Below are 22,335 nucleotides of genomic sequence, written 5' to 3' on the forward strand. Positions count from 1 at the left end.
TAACGGGGAAAAATAAAAATAGTTATCTTTATTATAAAAAATAAAACATAACTAGGCTTTTTATCTGGTCTCTCTTGCGCAGAGGGAGGGAGATAGGCGAAAGGGTATCTAATTCTCGTCTCTCTGTTTCGTAAAACTTACATCATCAGAAGCATAATCCCTCGTCTCTTCACGCAATCGCCTTCGTTTGTAGTATCACATCTGCTCTTACGTTCATAAAGTTTGTTCCTTTTAATCAAAAACTGTCCTGGGTACGAACGCTTGTTGGATATTTCTGTGTCGTAATCGGTATGTTGGTCTCAGGATCGTAGTAGATACATAAAGTATTAGTCTTTTACAGATTCGTAATTGATTAGGTGAGTCTACGATGAGCTCAAGCTTCACTGATGATGCCAATGGCAAGCTTATTCTCTGTGTGGCTGAGAATGGCCACTCTTTTGAGTTTAAATGCAGCGAGACGACGACTTCAGTTGAGTCTGTGATGCGTTTCGTTGAGTCTGTCTCTGGCATTGCCTTCTCTGACCAGCTTCTCCTCTCGCTGGACATGAGACTCGAGCCGCAGAAGCTGCTCTCTGCTTTCGGACTTCCCGCTAGTGATCGAGAAGTGTTTGTCTTCAACAAGGCTAAGCTGCAAAGCAACTCTCATCCGCCATCACCGGAAGAGGTTGTAGATTCACAGGGAGTTGATGATGATGCTTTACCACCTGCTTCATTGCATGATCATCATCATCCGTTGGATGATGCGTTAGACCCGGCTCTAAAGGCTTTACCTTTGTATGAGAGGCAGTTTCGTTACCATTTCCATAAAGGCCGCACCGTTTACAACTGTACTGTTGTGAAGCATGAGAACTGCGAGAGGTTTACGAGAGAGCAGAAGGTGCAGCAGCGGGCTGTTGAAGTTGCTACGAGGAATCTGGAGCAGTATTACAGGGTGATCCATCAGAACTTTCTTGAGTTTATGAAGCGGTATAAGCATCAACACCGCCTCCACTCTGACTTGCTGATGAATTTTGAAAGGGATATTGAGAGATTGAGGTCGGCTAAGGTTCACCCTTGTCTGCTAACTGATTCGAGGAGATGCTTACTGGACTTTGTCAAGGAGGATAACCTCAAGAAGGCTGTGGAGAATTGTGCAAGCTCTCACAGGCAGTTTGAGAATAAGATTGCTCAGTTCCAGCAGATGTTTGTGGAGGTCAAGCGCAAGGTAGAGGAGTTGTTTGCTTGCAGGGCTTCTTTATCGGTGAAGAACTTAGAAGTGACTGTTAAGGACCACGAGCGCTTCATTGACGAGCAAAAGAGCATATTGCAATCTCTCAGGTTTGTTCATTTCGTAAACTGGGAACACCTTTTCTTTTGTCCCCTTTGTATATATGGAATCTTCTGTTATGCTGATGGTGTTGTATGAATCTTGAAACAGCAAAGATGTCAATACGGTTAAGAAGCTTGTGGACGATTGCATGTCTAGCCAAATGTCCTCATCTCTCCGACCTCATGATGCTGTTTCAGCCCTGGGTCCTATGTACGAAGTGCATGATAAGAACCACCTTCCCAAGATGCAGGCTTGTTATAACTCTATCTCTGAATTGCTGGGTTTCTGCAAGAACAAGAAGAACGAGATGAACAGCTTTGTACACAGTTATATGCAAAAGATAACGTACGTCACATATATCATCAAAGATGCTAAGTTACAGTTTCCCGTTTTTAGAGAGGCAATGGTGCGTCAGGATGACTTATTTGCAGACCTGAAGTTACTCCGTGGTGTTGGCCCTGCATATAGAGCCTGCCTCGCAGAGGCGGTGAGAAGGAAAGCGTCGATGAAGCTTTACATGGGAATGGCTGGGCAGTTGGCAGAGAAGCTTGCTATGAAGAGGGAAACAGAGGTCAGGAGACGTGAGGAGTTTCTTAAAACGCATGGTCCCTTTGTACCTCGTGACGTGTTGGCCTCAATGGGTTTATATGATACGCCCACTCAGTGTGATGTCAATGTAGCTCCTTATGATACAAGTTTGATCAATATTGAAATGGCTGACGTTGATCGATATGCTCCTGAGTATCTAGTTGGGTTACATTCAAAGTTTGCATCCTCAAGGAGTTCAGTGGGCATGTCTAGTGATAGTGAGACTGAGGAGATAGGTTTAGACAGTTTTGATGATTACCTAGCAGCCTCTGAATTAGTGGAGATAGCTGGAACTAGCAAGATGGAAGTTGAGAATGCGAAACTGAAAGCTGACCTCGCTTCTGCAATCTCTCGGATCTGTTCGTTAGGCCCACAAGTTGAATATGAGGTGATGGATGAAAGCGAAGTAGAACATATGCTGAAAAACGCCGCGGAGAAGACAGCAGAGGCACTGCAGGCCAAAGATGAGTATGAGAAACATCTCTTATCTATGCTCAAGGAAAAACAAAGACATTGTGATTCATATGAGAAGCGAATCCGTGAACTGGAACAACGTCTCAACGATGATTATCTACAGGGAAATATTAATAATAATACGGATGCGTCTGGCTTGGAAGTTACTGAGTACAAAGCAGAAGCTTCAGGTGACGTGGAAGGCAATAAAGCTCATGTATCTGGCTCGGAGCACATGGATGAGGAGGGCTCATGTGTTTCAAATCTTTCTAGCAAGCAGCCATGTAAAGCTGGGGAACGTATGGATGAGAATATGGTGGATTCCTCTCTGATGCTCAGTCATCCGCTTGATTCATCAATGCTGGAAAGCCATCAAAACAATGAGAAAGGTGGAAAGGATGATGTGGTTGGGGAGACGGGTGTGTTTCTAAGTAATAGCTCGACAGCCGAGAGCTCACCAAAATCTTTGAATAATAAAGTGGCACTTGGCATGGGGTTAGATACCAAACACAGTGATGATGTTATCTTGGAATTTAGAAATGAGCTGATGGAGAAGTCCAGTAAACTGAGTGAGACAGAGTCCAAGCTAAATGGAGCTATGGAAGAGGTAGCCAGTCTGAGCAGAGAGTTGGAAATGAATCAGAAGCTTCTCGAAGAATCCCAGGTTTTGCAGCTACTTCTTCCTTTTTTTTCCTTCTCTAATCCTTCCAACACTGATACTCATTGCATTGTTAGTTTAGGAGTTAGTCTTTACTTTGTGGTATGTTATCTTGTGATCATTTTCTGTGACTCCTCTGGTTGCTGGTATTAGCTTTGTCCTACACGTCAAGTTTTTAGTATCCAAGGTGCTAGTATCAGACCTTTTTATGTGATCTTTGGTTATGAACTCTAGGAAGGTTCAACATGCTTTAGCGTAATGCTTAAATTAGCTAAAGCCAATCAGTTCCAGCTAGCTAAATTACTCCTTCTGTATGTGGTAAATATTTGCTATCTTGGGTGTAGATGAACTGTGCGCATTTGGAGAACTGCTTACATGAAGCAAGAGAAGAAGCCCAGACCCATCTCTGCGCTGCTGATCGTCGAGCTTCTGAGTACAATACACTACGCGCATCATCTGTGAAGATGCGAGGCCTCTTTGAAAGACTCCGAAGCTCCGTCTGTGCTGGTGGTGGGGTTGCTGGTTTTGCCGAGTCCTTGCGTACTTTGGCTCAAGCTTTAGCCAAGTAAGTTCCACTTTGCTTCCAATAATATATAGCCTAGTCCTTCCTCTCTTTTGGAGTTCTTGTTTCTCATTCTTTTCTTTCTTGGGAATATCACAGGTCCATTAATGACAATGAAGATGTCGGTACTGTTGAGTTCCGAAAATGCATCCGAGTCCTGGCAGACAAAGTTAGCATCCTCTCCAAACACTGGGAGGAATCTTTTGAAAAGTGCCGGAATCTTGAAGCTACAAGTGACCAGGCAAGGAAGGACTTGGAGGAAAAGGAAGAGCTGGTGAAAACATTGTACACTAAGCATCAACTTGGGAAGCAGGTAGACTCTTGTTATCCCTAGTACAGCAAACGTGTTTATTATCCCAAACTTTCTCTTCTGCTGCGCATATGAAATTTGAAGCGTCCTCAGTTTTGAATGAGCAAAATCGGTGAACTTTTTTGTTGACAGGCTAATAGAGAAAAGATATCATTTGGTCGTCTTGAAGTCCATGAGGTAGCAGCATTTGTGCTGAATCCAGCAGGGCATTACGAGGCGATTAGCAGGAACTGCCCAAACTACTACTTGTCCTCTGAATCCGAGGCACTGTTCACAGATCACCTCCCAAACCGACCTACATACATCGTTGGACAGATTGTCCACATCGAGCGCCAAGCAGTGAAGCAGCCATCAGCACTTTCAGCTTCTTCATCTCCAGAGGCGGGTAAGTCGGACTATCTGGGCTCAAGAACTCTGGCATCAAGCTCAAGGTCAACATCATCTTCAGGAACAACACCAACAAACCCTTATGGTCTTTCTTCAGGATGTGAATACTTCATTGTGACAATAGCAATGCTTCCAGACACTCCCATTCATCAAAAAGCTTCCTGATCCTTTTGCTTGTTCTCTAGGCAGATTGATGTGATGGAAGAAACCCCTCCCTAAAAAGGAATTAAAAAATGTAAATACTTATTATTCAAATAGCACAACCATCTAGTTTGGGTGTTGGGTTTCATTTGTCTCTTCAGATATTGATTTCATTTCATCTCTTTCGTCGTTCTGTACAGCTGATGAGCACTGATCTTAGTTTAATATTTTATCCTTGTACATATTCTGCTTTGCTTTATAGATGCTGTAATAAAAGAACAATATAATGGAATGCCTAAGCTTCTTCAGGCATTGTTTTATAAATGGGATGACTACATAAAATCATTATCAAAACATGTTTCTTCAATTCCTTATGGGGTTTAGTGACCAAGAAACAAAATTTGATTTACAAGAAAAAACATAAAGCTGCTACTTCAGGTTCCTATACTTGCCAAATACTGAAACAGAAAGAAGGAATCTATATATATAATCATCTATTATATGCATCACTATCTTCTTCTGATATGTTGGACAAGAACTTTGGCAAGGATGTGATCCGGGGGAGATGCAATAGCAGATCGCTGAACGAGTCTTTCCTCAACATACCCTGTGGTCTGCTGCTGGAAGCTGGATCAAGAACTCTGTTGTTGTTATTGTCCGGAACTATCCCCTTCAGATCACTGAGTTCAGACTTCAATCCAACCGAGACTTCAGTATTGAGCTGTGAGTTTGCAGCGCCGTTGAGATCCTTGTACAAGAGGTTGAATAAGGAATCAACCCTTGGCATGAGAGACTTCTCATCTTGTGGTGCATCGAACTGGATGTTATTACTTAGCAATTGCTGCTTCATGCCGTTGAAATTCTCCATATGTTCCGGATGGTTTCCAACAGCAGAATCAGAGAGAAGTCCAACGAAATCGCTCACTGACATGGATTGTTGTAGTCCAGGTACTTTTATCTGACTCGAATCAGTTATGTTTCCTGAATCAGATAACACTGCAAGGAAATCACTAACTGACATAGATTGGTGTAGTCCAGCTACTTCGTCAACCTGACTCGAATCACTTGTATCTTTTGGATCACAGAGAACTGCAAGGAAATCACTCAGTGACATAGATTGGCGCAGTCCTCCCATCTGACCACAATCCGTTGTGTTTCTTGAATTGACTGCTTCATTTGCACGAGCATCTATCATTAGAGATGAATCAAACAAAGAAAACACACGTTAACTTAACTTGGCTCAACAAAAGTGAAAAGTAAAAGAAAACTACAAAAAAGACAGATACCTGAGCTGGGAGACGGTGCTTCATGAGACAGATACATATGCTCAGAGGATGACTGTGCTCCAACAGGAGATGCTAAGTTCCGAGTCCCAGATACTGAAGGAGCTTTGCTAAGATTAAAACTCCCAAAAGGATTATTACCCTTTTTTGATTCACTCGGATCCTCAAAGATAGATCGCCGTGCATCAAAGCAGGGAGAATCCATAATTATCTCTGGCTCACGGCTTAAATACAAAAGACGGTGATCACACTGAACAAGCTTTTCCAAATGTTTGTTCATTATCCCTTCAGCACATTGCAGAAAATGCTTCCTAACAAATCAAAATGAGACTATCATTGGCTGAAGCTAGGACATAAAACATTATCCAGTCACAAAATGTATGTACCTGTACATACTGGCTTGACCATCAGTAAAATCTGAAGTTGCCTGCCACAAAGTATGTTTCCTAGGCTGCGGGTTTGTTTCTCGGAAAAACAAAGGCTGCCTAGAAAGCTGAAACAAAAAAAAAAAGAAACCAAACATTAGAGTTGAACAAAAAGCATTCGGACGCACGAGTGAATCTTGTACCAGGAGAGTCAACGTCCCAGGTCCTTTTTCAGGACAGTTTGCTTTCAACCCCACAATATCTGACCATTGGATCTCGATTTTACTCTTGAGACCTCGTTCCAACACTTCCCAAACAAGTTTATGTTTTGCAAAGTAACACTTCGCCACCAAATCACCTTCATACCTCGATTTATACTTAAAAAAAAAAAAAAAAAACAGAACCATGTACAAGTCAGGTTCTGAAAGCAACATATATCAAAACAAAAGGTAAAAGCTCACCTCCCACTGCCCGATCTTTAATACCGAGGCAGGAAAGTTTGAAGCTTTCAGCTTCTCAATACTTCCTGGCCCCAAGTTCGATCCAGCAGTAATACATTTACTCTCGTGATTAACACCACCAGAGCCTCCGGCTTTTGGGTCACCGCTTTGCGTTAGCCTCATCTGTATCAAATCCAGCAAAGATGGACTCTTTCTAAGGCTTAGTCCAAGAGGACTCGGCCCATCAAACGGGCTATACTTGGCCGGTGCCATTGGCGATGAGCTCCACAACTAATCATCCATTGCAACAATAACAATCAATAATAAGCTAAAAAAGGAGAACACTTTATATCAAATTCTCGAGGAAACTTAAACAGTTTGGCTTATTTGGGAGTTAACAAACCTTAGATCGCTTGTTGAGAGGACCGTGCTCTTCTTCTAAACCGTCCTCCGCGATCTCCAGCTTCACCGGGAGCTCGTCTCGGCACTTCGCCGCTGATTTAGACTCGGGTCTCATTTCCACCATCCAAACAACGAAACCCTTTCTCCAGAATCGAAAAAGGAAGAAACTTTCACAGAGAATCAGCAAAGCCTAGAAATTTAGAGTAGATCACTCTCTCTCTCTCTCTCTCTCTCTATTTGATTGAAACGGTGGATTCTCCTGGTGGCTATCGACGCGAGTATCCGGCTATGTACTGACACGCGCTATCGTCATTTGATTAAAAAGTAAATTGGAGTTCTTTGAAATTACGGAACTAGCCACCCCTTTGTGGCTCTGGAGAAGGGGTAATATGGTCATTTACGTTTTTATTAGTTTGCTGGCGGACAGAGAGCCAGTAGTTCTGGATAATGGATATATTAGATGGGACCCGCATTTGTTTATTCCTTTGACGGCTATAGATAGAGAACGCGCCACGTGTCACTTGTCATCACTGGTTTTCTACTTAGCTTTTTGTTGTAGTCACTAGTCAGTAGTCAATAGTGTGTTCTTAGGGTATTCAAACATAAATTAGATTACATTCTTATCTTAATCATATACAAGTCAAATCAAATATTTGTAAACCAGGTTTGCCAAAAGAAGACAAGATTATAAGGAAAAGTATTTAACTTTAAAAGGAACTAGATTTTGACCCGCGCGGATGTATATTTTAAAAAATATGATACTATTTGTTTTTATGTCACTATTTGGGTCGAACAAAAAACTCGAATTCGAAGAATCGAACCAATCCCAATCCAAATAAGTATCAAATCCGAACTAAAATTAATTAAATATCCAAATTATTCAGAATTTTGGTGTTTGAAAAACTGAAACCTAATCTGATCCGAAGTATTTTGAGTATCCAAAATAGATTTATATACTTATATATATTAATAATTTTTAGATTTAATGTATATAAAACATCGAGAATATATATGATACTTTTAAATTCGTTTAAATACTTCAAAATATATACAAATAATCAAACGTAAACATCTAAAACAGTTAAAATATACTCAAAACTTCAAAAATGCTTAAATAATTATTAATTCTCTATCCAAATATTTAAACCAAACCAATTTATGTGTTATCCAAATCCTCTCAAAAATCTGAATTGAACACGAAATCCCAAACAGACTCGAAAACGAATATGAACGTCCACCCCTAATCACTATTATATATCCTATATGTGTCATCATATGTTATAAAAATATGTGTTATCATATAATTAATCGTATTTTATATGTACCATCAAATAAGTTTTTTATAATTAATAATATTTTATACATACAATCATATAAATAATCACATATATTATATTTTTAAATTTCAGTGTGAAATATAAAAACTGTAATTTAAGTTGGTGTTTGAAATTGGACTTTGTATTATATTTTTCTTATATATATTGAAAGCATTTTTATAACGGTTAGTAAAAATTAAATTTTGAATATATATATATATTTTTGAATGAATTTTTGATATAAATAAATTTTAAATTATTATTTTGAATTGAATATGTATTTCAAGTAACATAAACTCATTATTTTTTAGTATAATGTAATGGACTTTCAATTTTTTTAATTGCATAAACCCATTATTTTTTTTTCCTAACTTAGTGTTATTATTAATGTTTCCAAACATTACTATTTTTTTAAACTGCTATCTATGTTGTCAAACAAAAGCTTAAATTACTTCTACTTTAATAAGGTAGATACTAGATTTTGACCCGTGCAACCGCACGGGTGTTTGTTTTCACTTTTCTATACATAAATTATTGTTTTATAACATAAGTGGTATATATTTTTAATGTTAATCATATACTTAAATATTTATATAACTATTTCAAATACAATAATTTTATAATTTACATGTTATAATTAATTAATTGTTTAAACCGTATGTATTTACCACTTCTTATTATATATTTATCTTATTGTATTTGCATTTAGTTATTAAGCAAATTAATATATTAATGAAAAAATATATTTAAAAATTATTTTGTATTTAATTTATGCTAAATTTTGACCCGTCTTTCAAAACTGGATTTCTTTTTACCAATATTAGATAATTTATTATTGTATATATAAAAGTCTAATATATGTTAATTTTTAGACATGTTTTATATAGTTTGTTAATTTTAAGATGTTCTATCATCATATTATATTTTCAATAAATAATTTATATTTATGAAAATAAATTTTATAAATTTATCAATTGAATATAATTTATCATATTTATTTTAGTATAATAATTATATTTTAACATGATCATGACTATAAAGTAGATAAAATAGGATATAATTTATTTATTTTTGTTTTTAAACGATAACTTAAAATACATTAAGTTATTGTTTAAATATTTTTGCACAGATTTATTAAAATTTTAAAATATAATATATAAATATATCTTAATTTTAAAATGAAAATATATTATGATTAAAGTAGTTACAAAGATTTTATATTATTAACTTTAAAGAAATACATGTTAATTTTTATACATGTATTATATAGTTTGATAATGTAAACCCATCTTACCAACATATTAAATTTTATTTTTGAACATAAATATTTTATAATTACGAAAATAAAATAAATAAATATATAAATTTAATACAATTTTATTATATTTAGCTCAATATAACAATTTTATTTTAATATGATTGATTATGATTATATAATAAATAAAATATTATAGATTTTTTTATTTTTAGTTTTATATAACTGAATATATTAATATATAATTATATTTTAAACTAATTTCGAAATTAGCAAAGATATTTAAATATAATTTCAAAAATGAAGATATTGTAAAAATCTTTTTAAACAGATTTGTTAAAATTTTAAAATAAATATATTTATATTTAAAATAAGAAGATATCAAAAGATATTATGATTAAAATATTTTAAAAATTCTATTTATTATTAGTGTGAATTTAAATGTAATATGAATTTCTATGAATAGGTTCATTAGGTCCATTTTTAAAAAAATCACACATGAATCAAAGTTGTGACTTCTGTTTGAATATATAAGATTGAAAATTGAATTCCCATTCTCTAACTGTGGCCGGGACTTGAGAATAGAACAAGACTTCTTTCAAACTTCCTTTTAAATCAAGCAGAAAATGCAATTAAATTCCTTGAATTCCATCTGTAAGCGTTAATAACAAAAATACAATCGTATAATTACTGATAAACTTAATATCATAAACTTGTAAAAAATTAAAAACTAATATCATAAACATACAAATTCTTAAAATTGGATCATACTCATTTTTAACTCTTGGTTTATTTGAATTCTAAACATGTAGAAGAGCTTGCAAGAACCATATTCTTTGCCACGTCCTATAAATAGTATATTAACAATATAGAAAACAAATCCCCAGAACTGGAATAGTCTAATTTTTTTATGGTAAAGACAGTAAAATAAGTTTTCTCGCATTTTATCTTGGTATAATATGAGTTTACTCGTATACACGATGAGTACATTTCTCTCGAATTAATTAAGATTGCAAAAATCTTGAAAATGATCTTGATCAATGTTATAGGTCCTTTATCTACGGACGTCCCTCTCCTATGGAATGACATATGCAGAAAAAAATGACTAATGGCTATTCTTGTCAAATTATAAGTCACACACAAATAAAACAAATTAAAGCAAAACAAAAATATCCTCTTGTGTTTTCTTTCTCCTCATCGCTATTTCTCTTTGTGTGTGTGGGATTGATTATTGTTTCAAGCTATCCTCTTCAACCCATCAACCTCATTTGTAAAAAAAAGAAAACTTGAAAGAAGAAGAAGGAGCAACTTTTAAAATGGAAGATGATTATAGTAGGATCTTGATCCTTCTTCAAATTTAAGATCGATATTTTCCTTAAAAGAACAATGCCTGTGCCAGATCCAGGGGCGGGGCGAGTATTCATCTTTCTCATTACCTTATTTCTTTTCCTATCAATAGCTGTTGGAGGTGGTTGTCTGATTGCATACACAATCCTCCCTTACCCTCCAGTTTGGCTTTCTTACCTCGGCATTTTCTTTGTTTGTCTCCCTTGGTCTTTTTGGATCCTAACATTTGCCTACCGCATTGTCTCCCGCACTTTTGGGTTTAGGATGGTCATTGGATCAGGTGGTAATAACAACAATGCGACCGGAGAGTCCAATGCACGTGATATTGATCCTCCCGAGCAATCTTTAGAGGCTCAAGATGATGATCCTGAGGCAATAACTCACCCACAAGGGCAAGTTGAAGGGAACCAATCGAAGAAAAGAATGTCAACCTCCAGTAATTCTACTGTTGATTCACATGAAAGTGAGATGCCACTAGCCATTTCTATGGGTTCATGATCATATATGTTTTGATATGAAAAAGGGATTCTTGGTATAGATAGCATCATGATGGAGATGCTAAGCAGCTTCTTGAAAACATGGGAGATTTTGCTGTTTTTATTTTGTATCTTATACAAATAGATTTGTAGATTCGACAAAAAAAAAAAAGAAGAAGGGAGATTACACCTTTTACCATTACTAAAGGTTCTCCTAAAACACAAACCCTAAAAATCAAGAGAGAAATGTTTGTTACAAGGGGTATAGATTAAGATGTTTTCGGTGTGGTACATGCGTAATGCTGATATGATGTTATAGGGTAGATTAACGTTTGAGATTCATGAAATTCATGTACCTTTTGTATATATCTATAACTAGTGTAATTTGTTAATATAATACTTGTTGTGAAGCCTTCGATTTTAGGGCTAACACTTGGAGGTTTTTTTAACTTGACTTACGAGCCAAGATATCGGATGCTGGCATATGCAAATGGCTCACTTTATAATGATGGTGAAACCAATGTATACTTACATCTTCTTGATACAACAACAAAAAAATATGTGTTTAGCGAGCATTGACATGCGTAATTTGGATAGGAACTTTATGAACTTGTAAAGAGAGCTCAAAATTCAAATTCCATTATAAACACACATACGGATAATTACATTGGTTTCACCAACACTAATCAGGACACAATCTTTCGAATAATATGAAAAACGACCAAACCATTAGTATCTAAAATAATTATCTTAAAACAAATAATTAAATATCTAAAATACTCTGTTCTATATTTATTCGAACATGATATCTAAAAATACATATATTTTAAAATTTTATTAATTGAACCAAAATGTATTTAGTTTTAAGATGGGTATTATATAGAACTATAAAATATAACTGAATAGAATCTGATCATAATATATATAAAACTTGAATGGGATATAGAAAGTTAAATTTGAAAATCCGAAACCTCAAAAACTTGATATAAAACCTAACACCTAAATTTATTATTTTAATAAAGAGATAAAAACAATAAAACAAATATCAACAAAAAAGTAAATAATAATATATATATCTTAGAGCATTTTAAAACCATTGTTTTTTTTATTATATGATAAATTCACTTCAATTCATTAAATATATATTTTATTTTTATATTTTAAAAAAGAAATAGTAATTGTAATATTTATTTTTTTATTCGACATAGAGTAATGCTATTATAGAAAAATATTCTATTACAAAATACTATAATTTAGAAAAAATAGCAATATATATTGAAAATGGTTTTAATTGACTCTTTTAAAATCTTTTTAAAACCATCCTTAGATTAGGACTATATATGATCTCTTTTTTTTTGTCAGCATTAGGACTATGATCTGATCATAAGTCTTCTGCTCTTAATATTTACGAAAACATTATTATAGTGTTTTAATCACTGTCCGAAGCCCTAACAGAGAAAAGAAAACACACTCTTCACCACTCTGCGCCGCGTTATCTCTTTCTCTTCCTCACAAAACTCTCTCTCACAGGCAAAAGCTTCTCCAATATCTCTCTTTGGTCTACATTGCCTTCGTTTCTAGAGTCAAGCCGATCACTTTCACCGACCAGAATCCATAACTTCATATGTCTTGTAGTCTCAGAACAAAAACCATATCTGCTCCTGCCCTTCTTTTACAACGAAAGATTGGAGTGATGTTGAGCTTGAAGCCTGGAAGCGGTCGTGGAGGAAGTAGACTCTTTGCCCCCACGCTCCACCTTATCTTCTTTCTCTGATCTTACCGATGTGCGAGACGCTCCTCTTTTGCCGTTAAGGTAAGATGATTCCTCTGCTTTTGTCTTCTTCTAGAGATAGATAAGCTGAAAGTTTGTAACTTTGCTGGTTGGATTCGTTCTTTGTTGAATTGAACACACAAATGCAATGTCCTAATTCTTGGTGGGGCGCTTAAGCAATGCGACCTTGCTGTAAATATGGACGAACATTGATACTTGTAGGCTTTTTTTAGGTGGGCACTCTTTAAGTTCTTTGATGCTCATAAAGGACCCTACGTATATGATTGATTCATCTTCTTGATTTAAACTCATGTGCTTTAATCATCCCTCCATGTTTTTCATCTTGCGCTTTGAAGTTTTAGATTTACTTTGTTGAACACTCATGCAATGTCCTGATTCTTGGTGGGGAGCTTAAGCAATGTTACCTTTCTGTAAATATGGACAAAGATTGATACTTGTAGGCTTTTATTTTATGCTTTTGAGTTTTCATGACTTTTGTTTGTGTGCTTGTAGAGAGGAGACTCTAGATTTTGAGGGTCATGAGATTTTGAGGTTCACCAGAGAACAGCTGCTTCAACTAAAAGATGTAACTAGTTTCTTTTCAATTGCATAGAATTTTCTGTTTAGTTAACTAAGTCGTAGGCTCTAGTTTAAAATGTCTCCTACTTGTTAGCATCCTTGACGTCCGGAGATGATGATAGATTCGCTTAAAGTCATTCACCATTTTGTCTGTGTAGGCGGTGGAAGTCTTTGAGGCAATCCTGAAGCTCAATCAGGAATTTTCATCTGACCTTTTTGGCGAAGACCAGAGCTGGAGCCGTTCTGAAAGTCAGGTGAGTCAAAGAAATGTTGGTTTCTGTTATGTTACTTAGTTCAGGTTTTTTAATATTCCCCTTCTTGTTTGCTCTATTCAGCCTGCGGTTCAAGTTCAGAATCGTTACTCGGAGACTGATGATAACCGTGATTGGCATAGTCGTGCACCTATTCCTTCCCCAAGTACAGTCAGCAAGGTCAAGGGAAGACCAACGTGAACCTAGAGATGCATATAATGGATTAATCCAAGGGGTGAGTATTCACTATTCTGGCACTTTCTTCTTACAATAACTTAGTTTGCTTCTTCTTCTTTTTTTTTTTTGTTGTGGTTATTACTTTTAACTTACATGATAACTTACTGAAACAGTCTGGTCCTCCTCCTGCTTTGCTTTGACCAAAGCAGAGGTTCCATGGTCAGCTAGAAGAGGAACTCTTTCAGAAAAGGACCAAGTTCTCAAGACTGTCAAAGGGTATTGTATTCAGCATTACTATAATGAGTGAATCTCTTTGTCTTTGGAGTTATTTTCTTTATATATTTGATTGGATTGTGTAATTATTGTTCTGCAGTATTCTGAACAAGATGACACCTGAGAAGTATGATCTTCTTAAAGGTCAATTAATCGACTCAGGGATCACTTCTGCAGATATCCTTAAGGTATGTTTCTAATTCCGTTTGCATTCGTCTTGTTTGTAGCTCTCTCTTCACATCATAATCATTGTTCTTATCTTTATCTTCAGGGAGTGATGTATGCTCTTTTGTGTTTTGATATCAGTGGAAAGCTGCCTTCCTTCCCATCAGAGGAAGCCGCTGGAAAAGAAGTAACATTGCTTTTGAATAATTGCCAAGAACAGTTTGAAGGCGCTGACAAACTGAAGGAAGAAGTTAGACTGATGACTGATCCAACAAGGAAACGGAGCGCATGGACAAGGAGAGAATGGCCAAGCTTCGAACATTAGGAAACATCCGTTTAATTGGTGAGCTTCTGAAGCAGAAGATAGTTCATCACATCGTCCAAGTATGATATCTCACGCCCTGCTTGTGCATGCACCGTTAAAAGCTGTTTTCTGTGGAGCTCATGGTGTCTTTTGTGTCTGGTCACAGGAGCTTTTAGGACATGACAATGAAGCTTTTCCGGCAGAGGAAGATGTAGAGGCTCTTTCTCAACTTTTCATCACTATTGGAAAACAGCTTGATGAGAGTCCAAAATCACGAGGTATAAACGACACTTACTTCGTTCGTTTGAAGGAACTGACAATGCACCCTAAGCTAGCGCCACGCCTTAGGTTTATGGTCGGTAATGTTATTGATCTGCGAGCTAACAATTGGGTACCAAGGCGTGAAGAGGTAGGATTTAATATAAGTAATTACTTACGGAGTTATCTATCTCTGTGCTTACCTTTTCTTCTTTCTTGTTCTTAAAAGGCAGATGAAAGCCAAGAAAATTACTGAGATTCATTCAGAGGCAGAGAGGAACACCTCGGGTTGCGTCCCGGTGCAATGGCAAATATGAGAAGCAGTAACAACCGTGGTGGTGCAGATGTTGAAGCTATTGGGTCTGAAGGCTTCTTTGGACGTTCTGGTACTGGAGGAATGATGCCTGGTATGCCAGGGGCTAGGAAGATTCCTGGAACAGATGATGACGTCTGGGAGATGGCAAGGTCCCGTTCCGTGCCTAGAGTGAATAGACAGAGTCCGCAGCCCTCAGGGCATGTTCAGTCTTCTTCTATAATGGACAAGTCACTGTCTGTTAACTCAAGGCTCTTACATCAAGGCAGTGGAGGCATCTTGAATGGTAGACCAAGTGCCCTTTCGCAAAGTGGATAGTGTAGAACCGCCTAAAGCTGTTTTCCCCCGAGTAGACAAACAGTGGAGAAGCCACAGCCACAGGATGGCTACTAGCTTGAACTCTCAGAAGCGCTCAGCAGAAAAACCAAGTCGCTTTTGGAAGAATACTTCAGTGTCCGCTTATTGGATGAAGCATTACAATGCGTAGAGGAACTGAAATCCCCATCTTACCATCCTGAGCTCGTCAGGGAAGCTATCTCACTCGAATTCGAGAAAAACCCACCGTGCGTTGAACCAGTGGCGAAACTCTTGAATCATTTCCTAAAGACGTAGGGAGTGGCTGTGTGCTTTACGGGTCTATGCTGGATGACATTGGGATTGATCTGCCAAAGGCGCTAAACAACTTTGGGGAGATCCTTGGGAGTTTGGTTATGGCCAATGCATCGGATTTTGTGATGGTGAAAGAGGTTTTAATGAAAATGAAGGATGAGTTGTTCAAGAAAGCAGTCTTGGACTCTGTGGTGAAGAGTGTAAGCGAGTCTCTGTTGGCTACGCAAGCAGCAGAAGTTGAGGCTTGCCGTAGTTTGGTGTAAAGACCCAATCACTGAAATCATTTACTTAGAAAATGTTGAGTTAGTACTATACTTGTAATCGAGATTAGTGTCAGTTTTGTAACTTGGTTTCGTTTTCTCTTGATTTGTGTATTTTGTTTATGATCCTTTTGGTGCCTACATCTTGGTTTTGTTATTCAAGATGTGCAAAAGACTAAAGATATTATGTTGTATGTGTAGTCTTAAAAATCTTTGAATGAACATCTATCTTATTAAAACTCAAGTACAAAATTGGAGTGTTTGGAGACTTGAATAGGACTTTTAAAAATTTAGAGTGTTTGGAAACATGGATTGCAGTCTTTTAAAAAAAAATATTTTTGTTTGAAAACAAGGATAGTAGTATTAAGAAAAAAAGTAATGGGCTTATGTTTTTTTAAAAAATTGAAAGTTATCTAGGCCACTTTTAAAATATACCAAAATGGGTCAATCTAATTCCCTAAAATTTTTTTTTCTAAACTAACCATAAAACAAAATTTAAACTTTATATACATATTTCAAATCAAAATAATAATTCAAATTTGATTTATATCAAAAATTGATTCAAAAATATACATATATTCAAAAATGGATTTTTACTAAACTATTTTTCAATAACCATTATAAAAAAATATTGTCAATATATATAAGAAAAATATAATACAAAGCCCAATTTGAAATACCAACTCAAATTATGGTTTTCATATTTCATATTAAGTTTTAAAAATATAATATATGTAATTATTTATATGATGGTATGTATAAAATACTATTAATTATATGATTACTTATATGATGGTACATATAAAATACGATTAATTATATGATGATAAAATACGATATAGAATAATGACTAGGGATGGGCTTTTGGATACCCATACGGGTTTAGTTCTGATCGGTTTGTATTTTGGATTTTCGGGGTCAAAGATTTCAGCCTTATTAGAATGTTTCTAAATTTTGGTTTGAGTTCGATTTGGATCTTTGCGGGTTTGGTTTGGGTTTGGATAACTAATTTAAATTATTTTTAAAGTCTTAAATCATTATATATTTTAAATTTCTCAAAATGTATAAATAAAATAATATATTACGTATAAATTTGAATAACATATGTCATAATACTTAAGCTTAACATATCAATTGGCTTGATTTAAAATTTTGGATACGAAATCAATAATTATTTTAAGTATTTTTGGTGATTTGAGTATACTTTAACTATTTCAGATATTTACTTTTGACTATCTATATATATTTTCAAGTATTTAAACCAATTTAAAAGTATCATTTTTGATGTTTTATATACGTTAAATCTAAAAATAATTAATATATATAAGTATATAAATCTATTTTTAGATAAATTCGGATACCCAAATACTTCGGTTCGGATCAGATTCGGTTCTCTAAATAACAAAATTTTGAATAATTAGAATATTTAATCAATTTATGTTTGGGTTTGGTACTATATCTTTGGATCGGTATCGGTTATGTTCCTCGGATTCATTTTTCCAAATCCTAATAATTACATGAAAAACAAATATCAACATATTTTTCAAAATATACACCCGCGCGCCTGCGCGGGTCAAAATCTAGTTTCATTTTATAAGCGAGAATGGTATTTGAATAAACTATATGCTGTTCTGGTTTGATGAGGAAATGCATCTCAAAAATTTATCCCCTATATATTAAAGGAGAAGCATTACAACATATTTTTGTAGCCACATGTCACCACCACAATCATTCTTAGAATCTTTAAAAAAATAGTTGGTCCATATAAATATATAATAAACTTTTTATTAAACTAACCATAAATTAATCATAAATGTTCTTCATTGTTTCCTTAAATAAAAATCACATAATTACTTAATGTGGCTAAAGTATATATGGCAATTAATTATTTTAAATAATAAAGATATGATATAAATCAGTATATTCTCTATCATTTTTAATTCATTTTAAAATAAATTAAACAATCACATTAACTATATAATAAAAATTTAGATTTTTTCGTATATGTTATATTTTAAATTTTGAAAAACGAATATAAATGACTAAAGTTGTTAAAAATCTCACACTGAAATTTTTGTGATCTATGGTTTAAAATTTATGTTATAACAAGATACAAATGATTACGAAATTACATAAGTAGAAAGTCTCATTTAATAAATATTATATATATATGCATATTAATATTTTTTAAAAATAAATTATATACCATATAAAATACATAAGTATTTTAATTTCGAATTTGATTTGAAATTTTTTGATAAAAATTTTGAAAAATTATTGACAACTTAATATTTAGATTTTAAACTTTGCATTGAATATTTTTAAAATTATAAATTACTAAAACTATTAAATATCCCATAAATATTTTATTGTTATCATTGATTTAAAAAATTTGTTATAAGAAAATACAAACGATCAAAAATAATATGAGTATATAATATTTTTTACTAGATGTTAATATTAAAAATATACTATATATCTATGTTAATATCATTTAAACTTAATTTTATAACATATAAAATAGAAAAAAGTGTTTGTCTGGATAAATAAAATTTATTTAAGTATTTGTATCAATTTAATTATATACGTAATAGTTACTAAATTTTTAATTATTCAATATATATTTATTATTTCGTAATATGTAAAAAATATATAATATTTTAAAATAATTTTTATATAATATTCATTCCGCGCAAGGCGCGGGTCTTAACCTAGTAATAAGGTATAATTCGTCACATGGACCAATTAACTATACGCAGCATGTTATATAACTTTCAAAATTAGCATGCAACGAGGGGATATAATGATTGGTAGCGCAAGGTACTAAACTTGTCATAAGGAAAAAAGTTTCCTAGCTACACGAGGTTTACTATAATATGGTGAAAACCATCTGATGTATCCGAATATGTCAATAACTACACGACGTTAATGATAATACATGCCACATACATAACGTTTCATTTAATATGTTAATAACATCACGACGAGGTTTAATTGATTTTAAGAATAGTTGATGGGGTTATTATGTAATATTTAAAGTTAAACTTCGATTAATAATATCCGACCCGATTCATCTCATAAACCCGACCCGAGGAAATCCAATCCCTCTTCTTCCCCAAATTGCATTTCTAGGGTTTGAAAGGAAAACAAAAATTGGAGGTTTCGTAGAGAGATTGAGAGAGAGACAGAGAGAGGCAATCGATTTTGGGGTTCGTAAGACGGTTTGGTGAAATCAGAATCCAGGTTTGGTGAAATCGAATCGAGAGGTTGATGAAGTAAGGTGTTGAATCGAAAGAGGACCACGATGAGCGATACAATCTCGGTGAAGATAAATTGTTTCTTTGGGGGTGTGTTCAAAAAAGATGATGAAGATGGAAAGCTTAATTATGTCAATGGTCTGTTGGAACAGTTTGAAGTTGATGGTGATGCAGTATATGATGAAGTAATGAAGAAGATGGTTAAGGTAGTTAGTAAGGGGAAAATGTGGTACAAGTTACCATATGAGGATATCTCAGAGAAGAAGGATTTGTCTGAAAATGGAGAAGTAAACAAAAGGAAGATGAATGCTAATGGTCGTTGGTACAAAGAGCTTGATGTCTTCATAGAGGAAGCTGAACCTGATGATGTTACTGCGACAGAGGCTGAGCAGCATGTTGTTGATGGTGATGAGATTGACGGTGACACACAGGTTGAGCAACATGTTATTCTTGGTGACGAGAATGACGCAGAGGCTGAGCAAGAAGCTGTTGATGGTGAAGAGCTTGACGCACCGGCAGAGCAAGAGGTTGAAGAAGAAGAGAGTGAAGATGAGTATCAAGCCAGTAATGAATCCGAGAATGAAGATGATTTTGACAGAAATTTCCAATAGGGTCTTGAGATGTTTAGGAACGAGAACTATGAGGATGAGATTCTAGACGAGGATGAGATATATCCGGACACTGAGAATTCATCTGATGATGAAGAGGAACAAGCTGAGAGGATGGCTAAAAGGGGTGAATTAGATGGCGTTTTCAGTCTTAGACAGACATTTCACACTGGTGAAGACTTCAAGAAACAAGTTATCAAATATATACTGAAGACGAGAAGAAATGTGGTCTATGATAGATGGGAGAAGACAAAGATTGGTGCTAAATGCAGTGGCAAAGGTTGTAGGTGGCGTATATACTGCTCGGTAGAGACACCAATCAAGCAATGGATGGTGAAAGTGTATGTCAACACCCATACTTGCCATCCCACAGGCAAGTGTAAACTCATCAAAAGCCCTGCAATTGCTGAAGTTATGTTGGAGAAAATCAGGAAGGAACCTGAAATGAGTGCTCCAATGATCAGAGAGGAGTTTAGGGATAAGTTCAACATCTTGATCTCTCCTGAACAGGCAAAGATAGCTAGGCGTATTGTGCTGCAATGAGCATTTTGCAAGAATAAAGGATTATGAGATGGAGCTATTACGGTTAGTTATCTAACTTTTAAATATGATTTCAATGTATTGTGGTCATATGAGTAACTGTTTTATTTTGTCAATTGCAGTTCAAACCCTGACAGCAAAATTGAGATCACCACAACAACAAAACCGAATGGAGCCAAAGCGTTTAACTCAATGTATATCTGCTTTCACAACCTACGTGTGTCATGGAAGACTTATTGCAGACCGGTGATTGGATTAGATGGAACCTTTCTCAAGCACAGCTCGTTGCAAGGACTGATACTGACTGCCGTTGGAAGAGACCCCAATAACCAGATCTATCCAATTGCATGGGCTGTCGTAACCTCTGAGAACAACGATAACTGGCAGTGGTTTATCCAGCGTTTGAAGATTGATTTGGGTTTAGCATGGGTGAACAAGTCACAATCATTTCAGATCAACATAAGGGATAGATCCATGAAGTTGCAGTCGAGTTGCCAAGAGCTGAACATAGAGCGTGTGCTAGGCACATCTACTCCAATCTGAAGAAGCTTCATAAGTCTGATACGTTGAAGCCATTGTTCTGGCGTGTTGCAAGTAGCTACAATGAGGCTGACTATGAGAAGAATTTAGAGAATTTGAAACAGCTTGATCCACTCGCAGCTGATGATCTTTTGAAAAAGGATCCGACATCTTGGTGCAGAGCTTTTTTCCGGATAGGGTCTTGTTGTTCTGATACACACAACAACTTCACTGAGTCTTACAATAGAACTTTGAAGATAGCTAGAAAGAAGCCTTTTATTCAGATGCTTGAGTTGATTAGAAGGGATGCTATGCAGAGGATAGCGACTAGAAGTAAGACGGATAACAACACGCCAGGTCTCTACACAAAGAAGGCTAGAAAGGAGGTTAAAAAGTCTTGTGATGAAGCTCAATATTGCTATTCTTACTGTAGCACAGGTGGTGAATTTGAGATTGTAGAGTTTTCAAATGGTTACACTGTCAACTTGCCTTCTCGAAGCTGCACTTGTAGGAAATGGGACTTGTCTGGAATTCCATGTCGTCATGCCGTATCAGCTATCCGTGAGAATGGTATGGAGGTTGATGATTACATTTCGGATTACTATCTTACATGAAAGTGGCAAGGTGTGTACTTTAGAGGATCCGATAACAACAGATAGGAATAACATTACAAGGGTTTTTGATTTTGAGGATCCGATAATAATCCTTACAATAACAACTTCAGAGTTTGAGAAAAGCGTTGATGATGTCTTCTTCAGCCTCTTCTTTTTTCACCAACTCACTTTGAAGCTTTGAAATGATCTTCCTCAATTCCATAATAGTTTTGTGCTTCTCGCGAATTTCGTTTCTAGCTTCAATCAAAGCTTTCTTTTGCCATCCAAAAGCTTCTTCCTCATCAAACCATTTAAAAAACTTGCAGTCACCTCCACTCTAACACAAAAACAAAATTTAAAACTTTCCAAATAATCATACCATGACAATATATACAGAGTTCACAATAATCTTATACCTTGTATTTTTCACACCCATAGAACCTTCGACCTGGATTTTTTTCTGTCCAAGCTTGAGATATCTTGGCCGGAATTCCACAGTAGCAAAGCACATTATCTTCAATTGCCTTGCCCTTTAGCTTATTGCTCCATCGTCCACCCAATTCCAT

The 22,335-nt window shown here is 35.4% G+C and overlaps 5 protein-coding genes, 1 non-coding gene and 1 pseudogene across 8 annotated transcripts; 6 read left to right on the forward strand and 1 right to left on the reverse strand.

Moving 5' to 3' along the window:
* The first annotated feature begins 26 nt into the window (after positions 1 to 26).
* LOC103834654 (autophagy-related protein 11) lies at positions 27 to 4,667 on the forward strand. Its single transcript, XM_009110720.3, has 5 exons — positions 27 to 1,317; positions 1,418 to 3,014; positions 3,353 to 3,573; positions 3,670 to 3,883; positions 4,013 to 4,667. The coding sequence occupies exons 1-5, from the start codon at positions 368 to 370 to the stop codon at positions 4,430 to 4,432; spliced, it is 3,402 nt and encodes a 1,133-aa protein (XP_009108968.1). The 5' UTR covers positions 27 to 367; the 3' UTR covers positions 4,433 to 4,667.
* An 86-nt stretch (positions 4,668 to 4,753) lies between these two features.
* On the reverse strand, positions 4,754 to 8,228 carry LOC103834656. Of its 3 annotated transcripts, XM_033276956.1 has the most exons (6): positions 6,900 to 8,218; positions 6,518 to 6,787; positions 6,260 to 6,433; positions 6,078 to 6,184; positions 5,695 to 6,002; positions 4,754 to 5,602 (listed from the first exon to the last, which is right to left on the reverse strand). In XM_033276956.1, the coding sequence occupies exons 1-6, from the start codon at positions 7,020 to 7,022 to the stop codon at positions 4,899 to 4,901; spliced, it is 1,686 nt and encodes a 561-aa protein (XP_033132847.1). In that variant the 5' UTR covers positions 7,023 to 8,218; the 3' UTR covers positions 4,754 to 4,898. The 3 variants fall into 3 exon arrangements, with proteins under 3 accessions (XP_033132847.1, XP_033132845.1, XP_033132846.1); XM_033276954.1 differs by having other exon boundaries at positions 6,078 to 6,433; positions 6,900 to 8,228; XM_033276955.1 differs by having other exon boundaries at positions 4,754 to 5,596; positions 6,078 to 6,433; positions 6,900 to 8,216.
* A 1,542-nt stretch (positions 8,229 to 9,770) lies between these two features.
* On the forward strand, positions 9,771 to 11,519 carry LOC103834657. The gene has a single exon (XM_009110722.3). It carries the CDS (start codon positions 10,856 to 10,858, stop codon positions 11,312 to 11,314), a length of 459 nt encoding a protein of 152 aa, XP_009108970.1. The 5' UTR covers positions 9,771 to 10,855; the 3' UTR covers positions 11,315 to 11,519.
* A 240-nt stretch (positions 11,520 to 11,759) lies between these two features.
* LOC103834658 lies at positions 11,760 to 16,486 on the forward strand (annotated as a pseudogene).
* On the forward strand, positions 13,236 to 13,347 carry LOC117127593. The gene has a single exon (XR_004450613.1). It is a non-coding gene; the product is annotated as a small nucleolar RNA snoR103 (small nucleolar RNA).
* Positions 16,487 to 19,556: 3,070 nt separating the features above from the next.
* On the forward strand, positions 19,557 to 20,120 carry LOC117127521 (sodium/potassium/calcium exchanger 1-like). The gene has a single exon (XM_033278086.1). The coding sequence runs from the start codon at positions 19,557 to 19,559 to the stop codon at positions 20,118 to 20,120; it is 564 nt and encodes a 187-aa protein (XP_033133977.1).
* A 568-nt stretch (positions 20,121 to 20,688) lies between these two features.
* LOC108869324 lies at positions 20,689 to 21,790 on the forward strand. Its single transcript, XM_033278087.1, has 3 exons — positions 20,689 to 20,702; positions 20,780 to 21,086; positions 21,128 to 21,790. The coding sequence occupies exons 1-3, from the start codon at positions 20,689 to 20,691 to the stop codon at positions 21,788 to 21,790; spliced, it is 984 nt and encodes a 327-aa protein (XP_033133978.1).
* The last annotated feature ends 545 nt before the right edge of the window (positions 21,791 to 22,335 follow it).

Source organism: Brassica rapa, chromosome A08, assembly GCF_000309985.2.
Source record: "Brassica rapa cultivar Chiifu-401-42 chromosome A08, CAAS_Brap_v3.01, whole genome shotgun sequence".
Taxonomy (NCBI): Eukaryota; Viridiplantae; Streptophyta; class Magnoliopsida; order Brassicales; family Brassicaceae; genus Brassica; species Brassica rapa.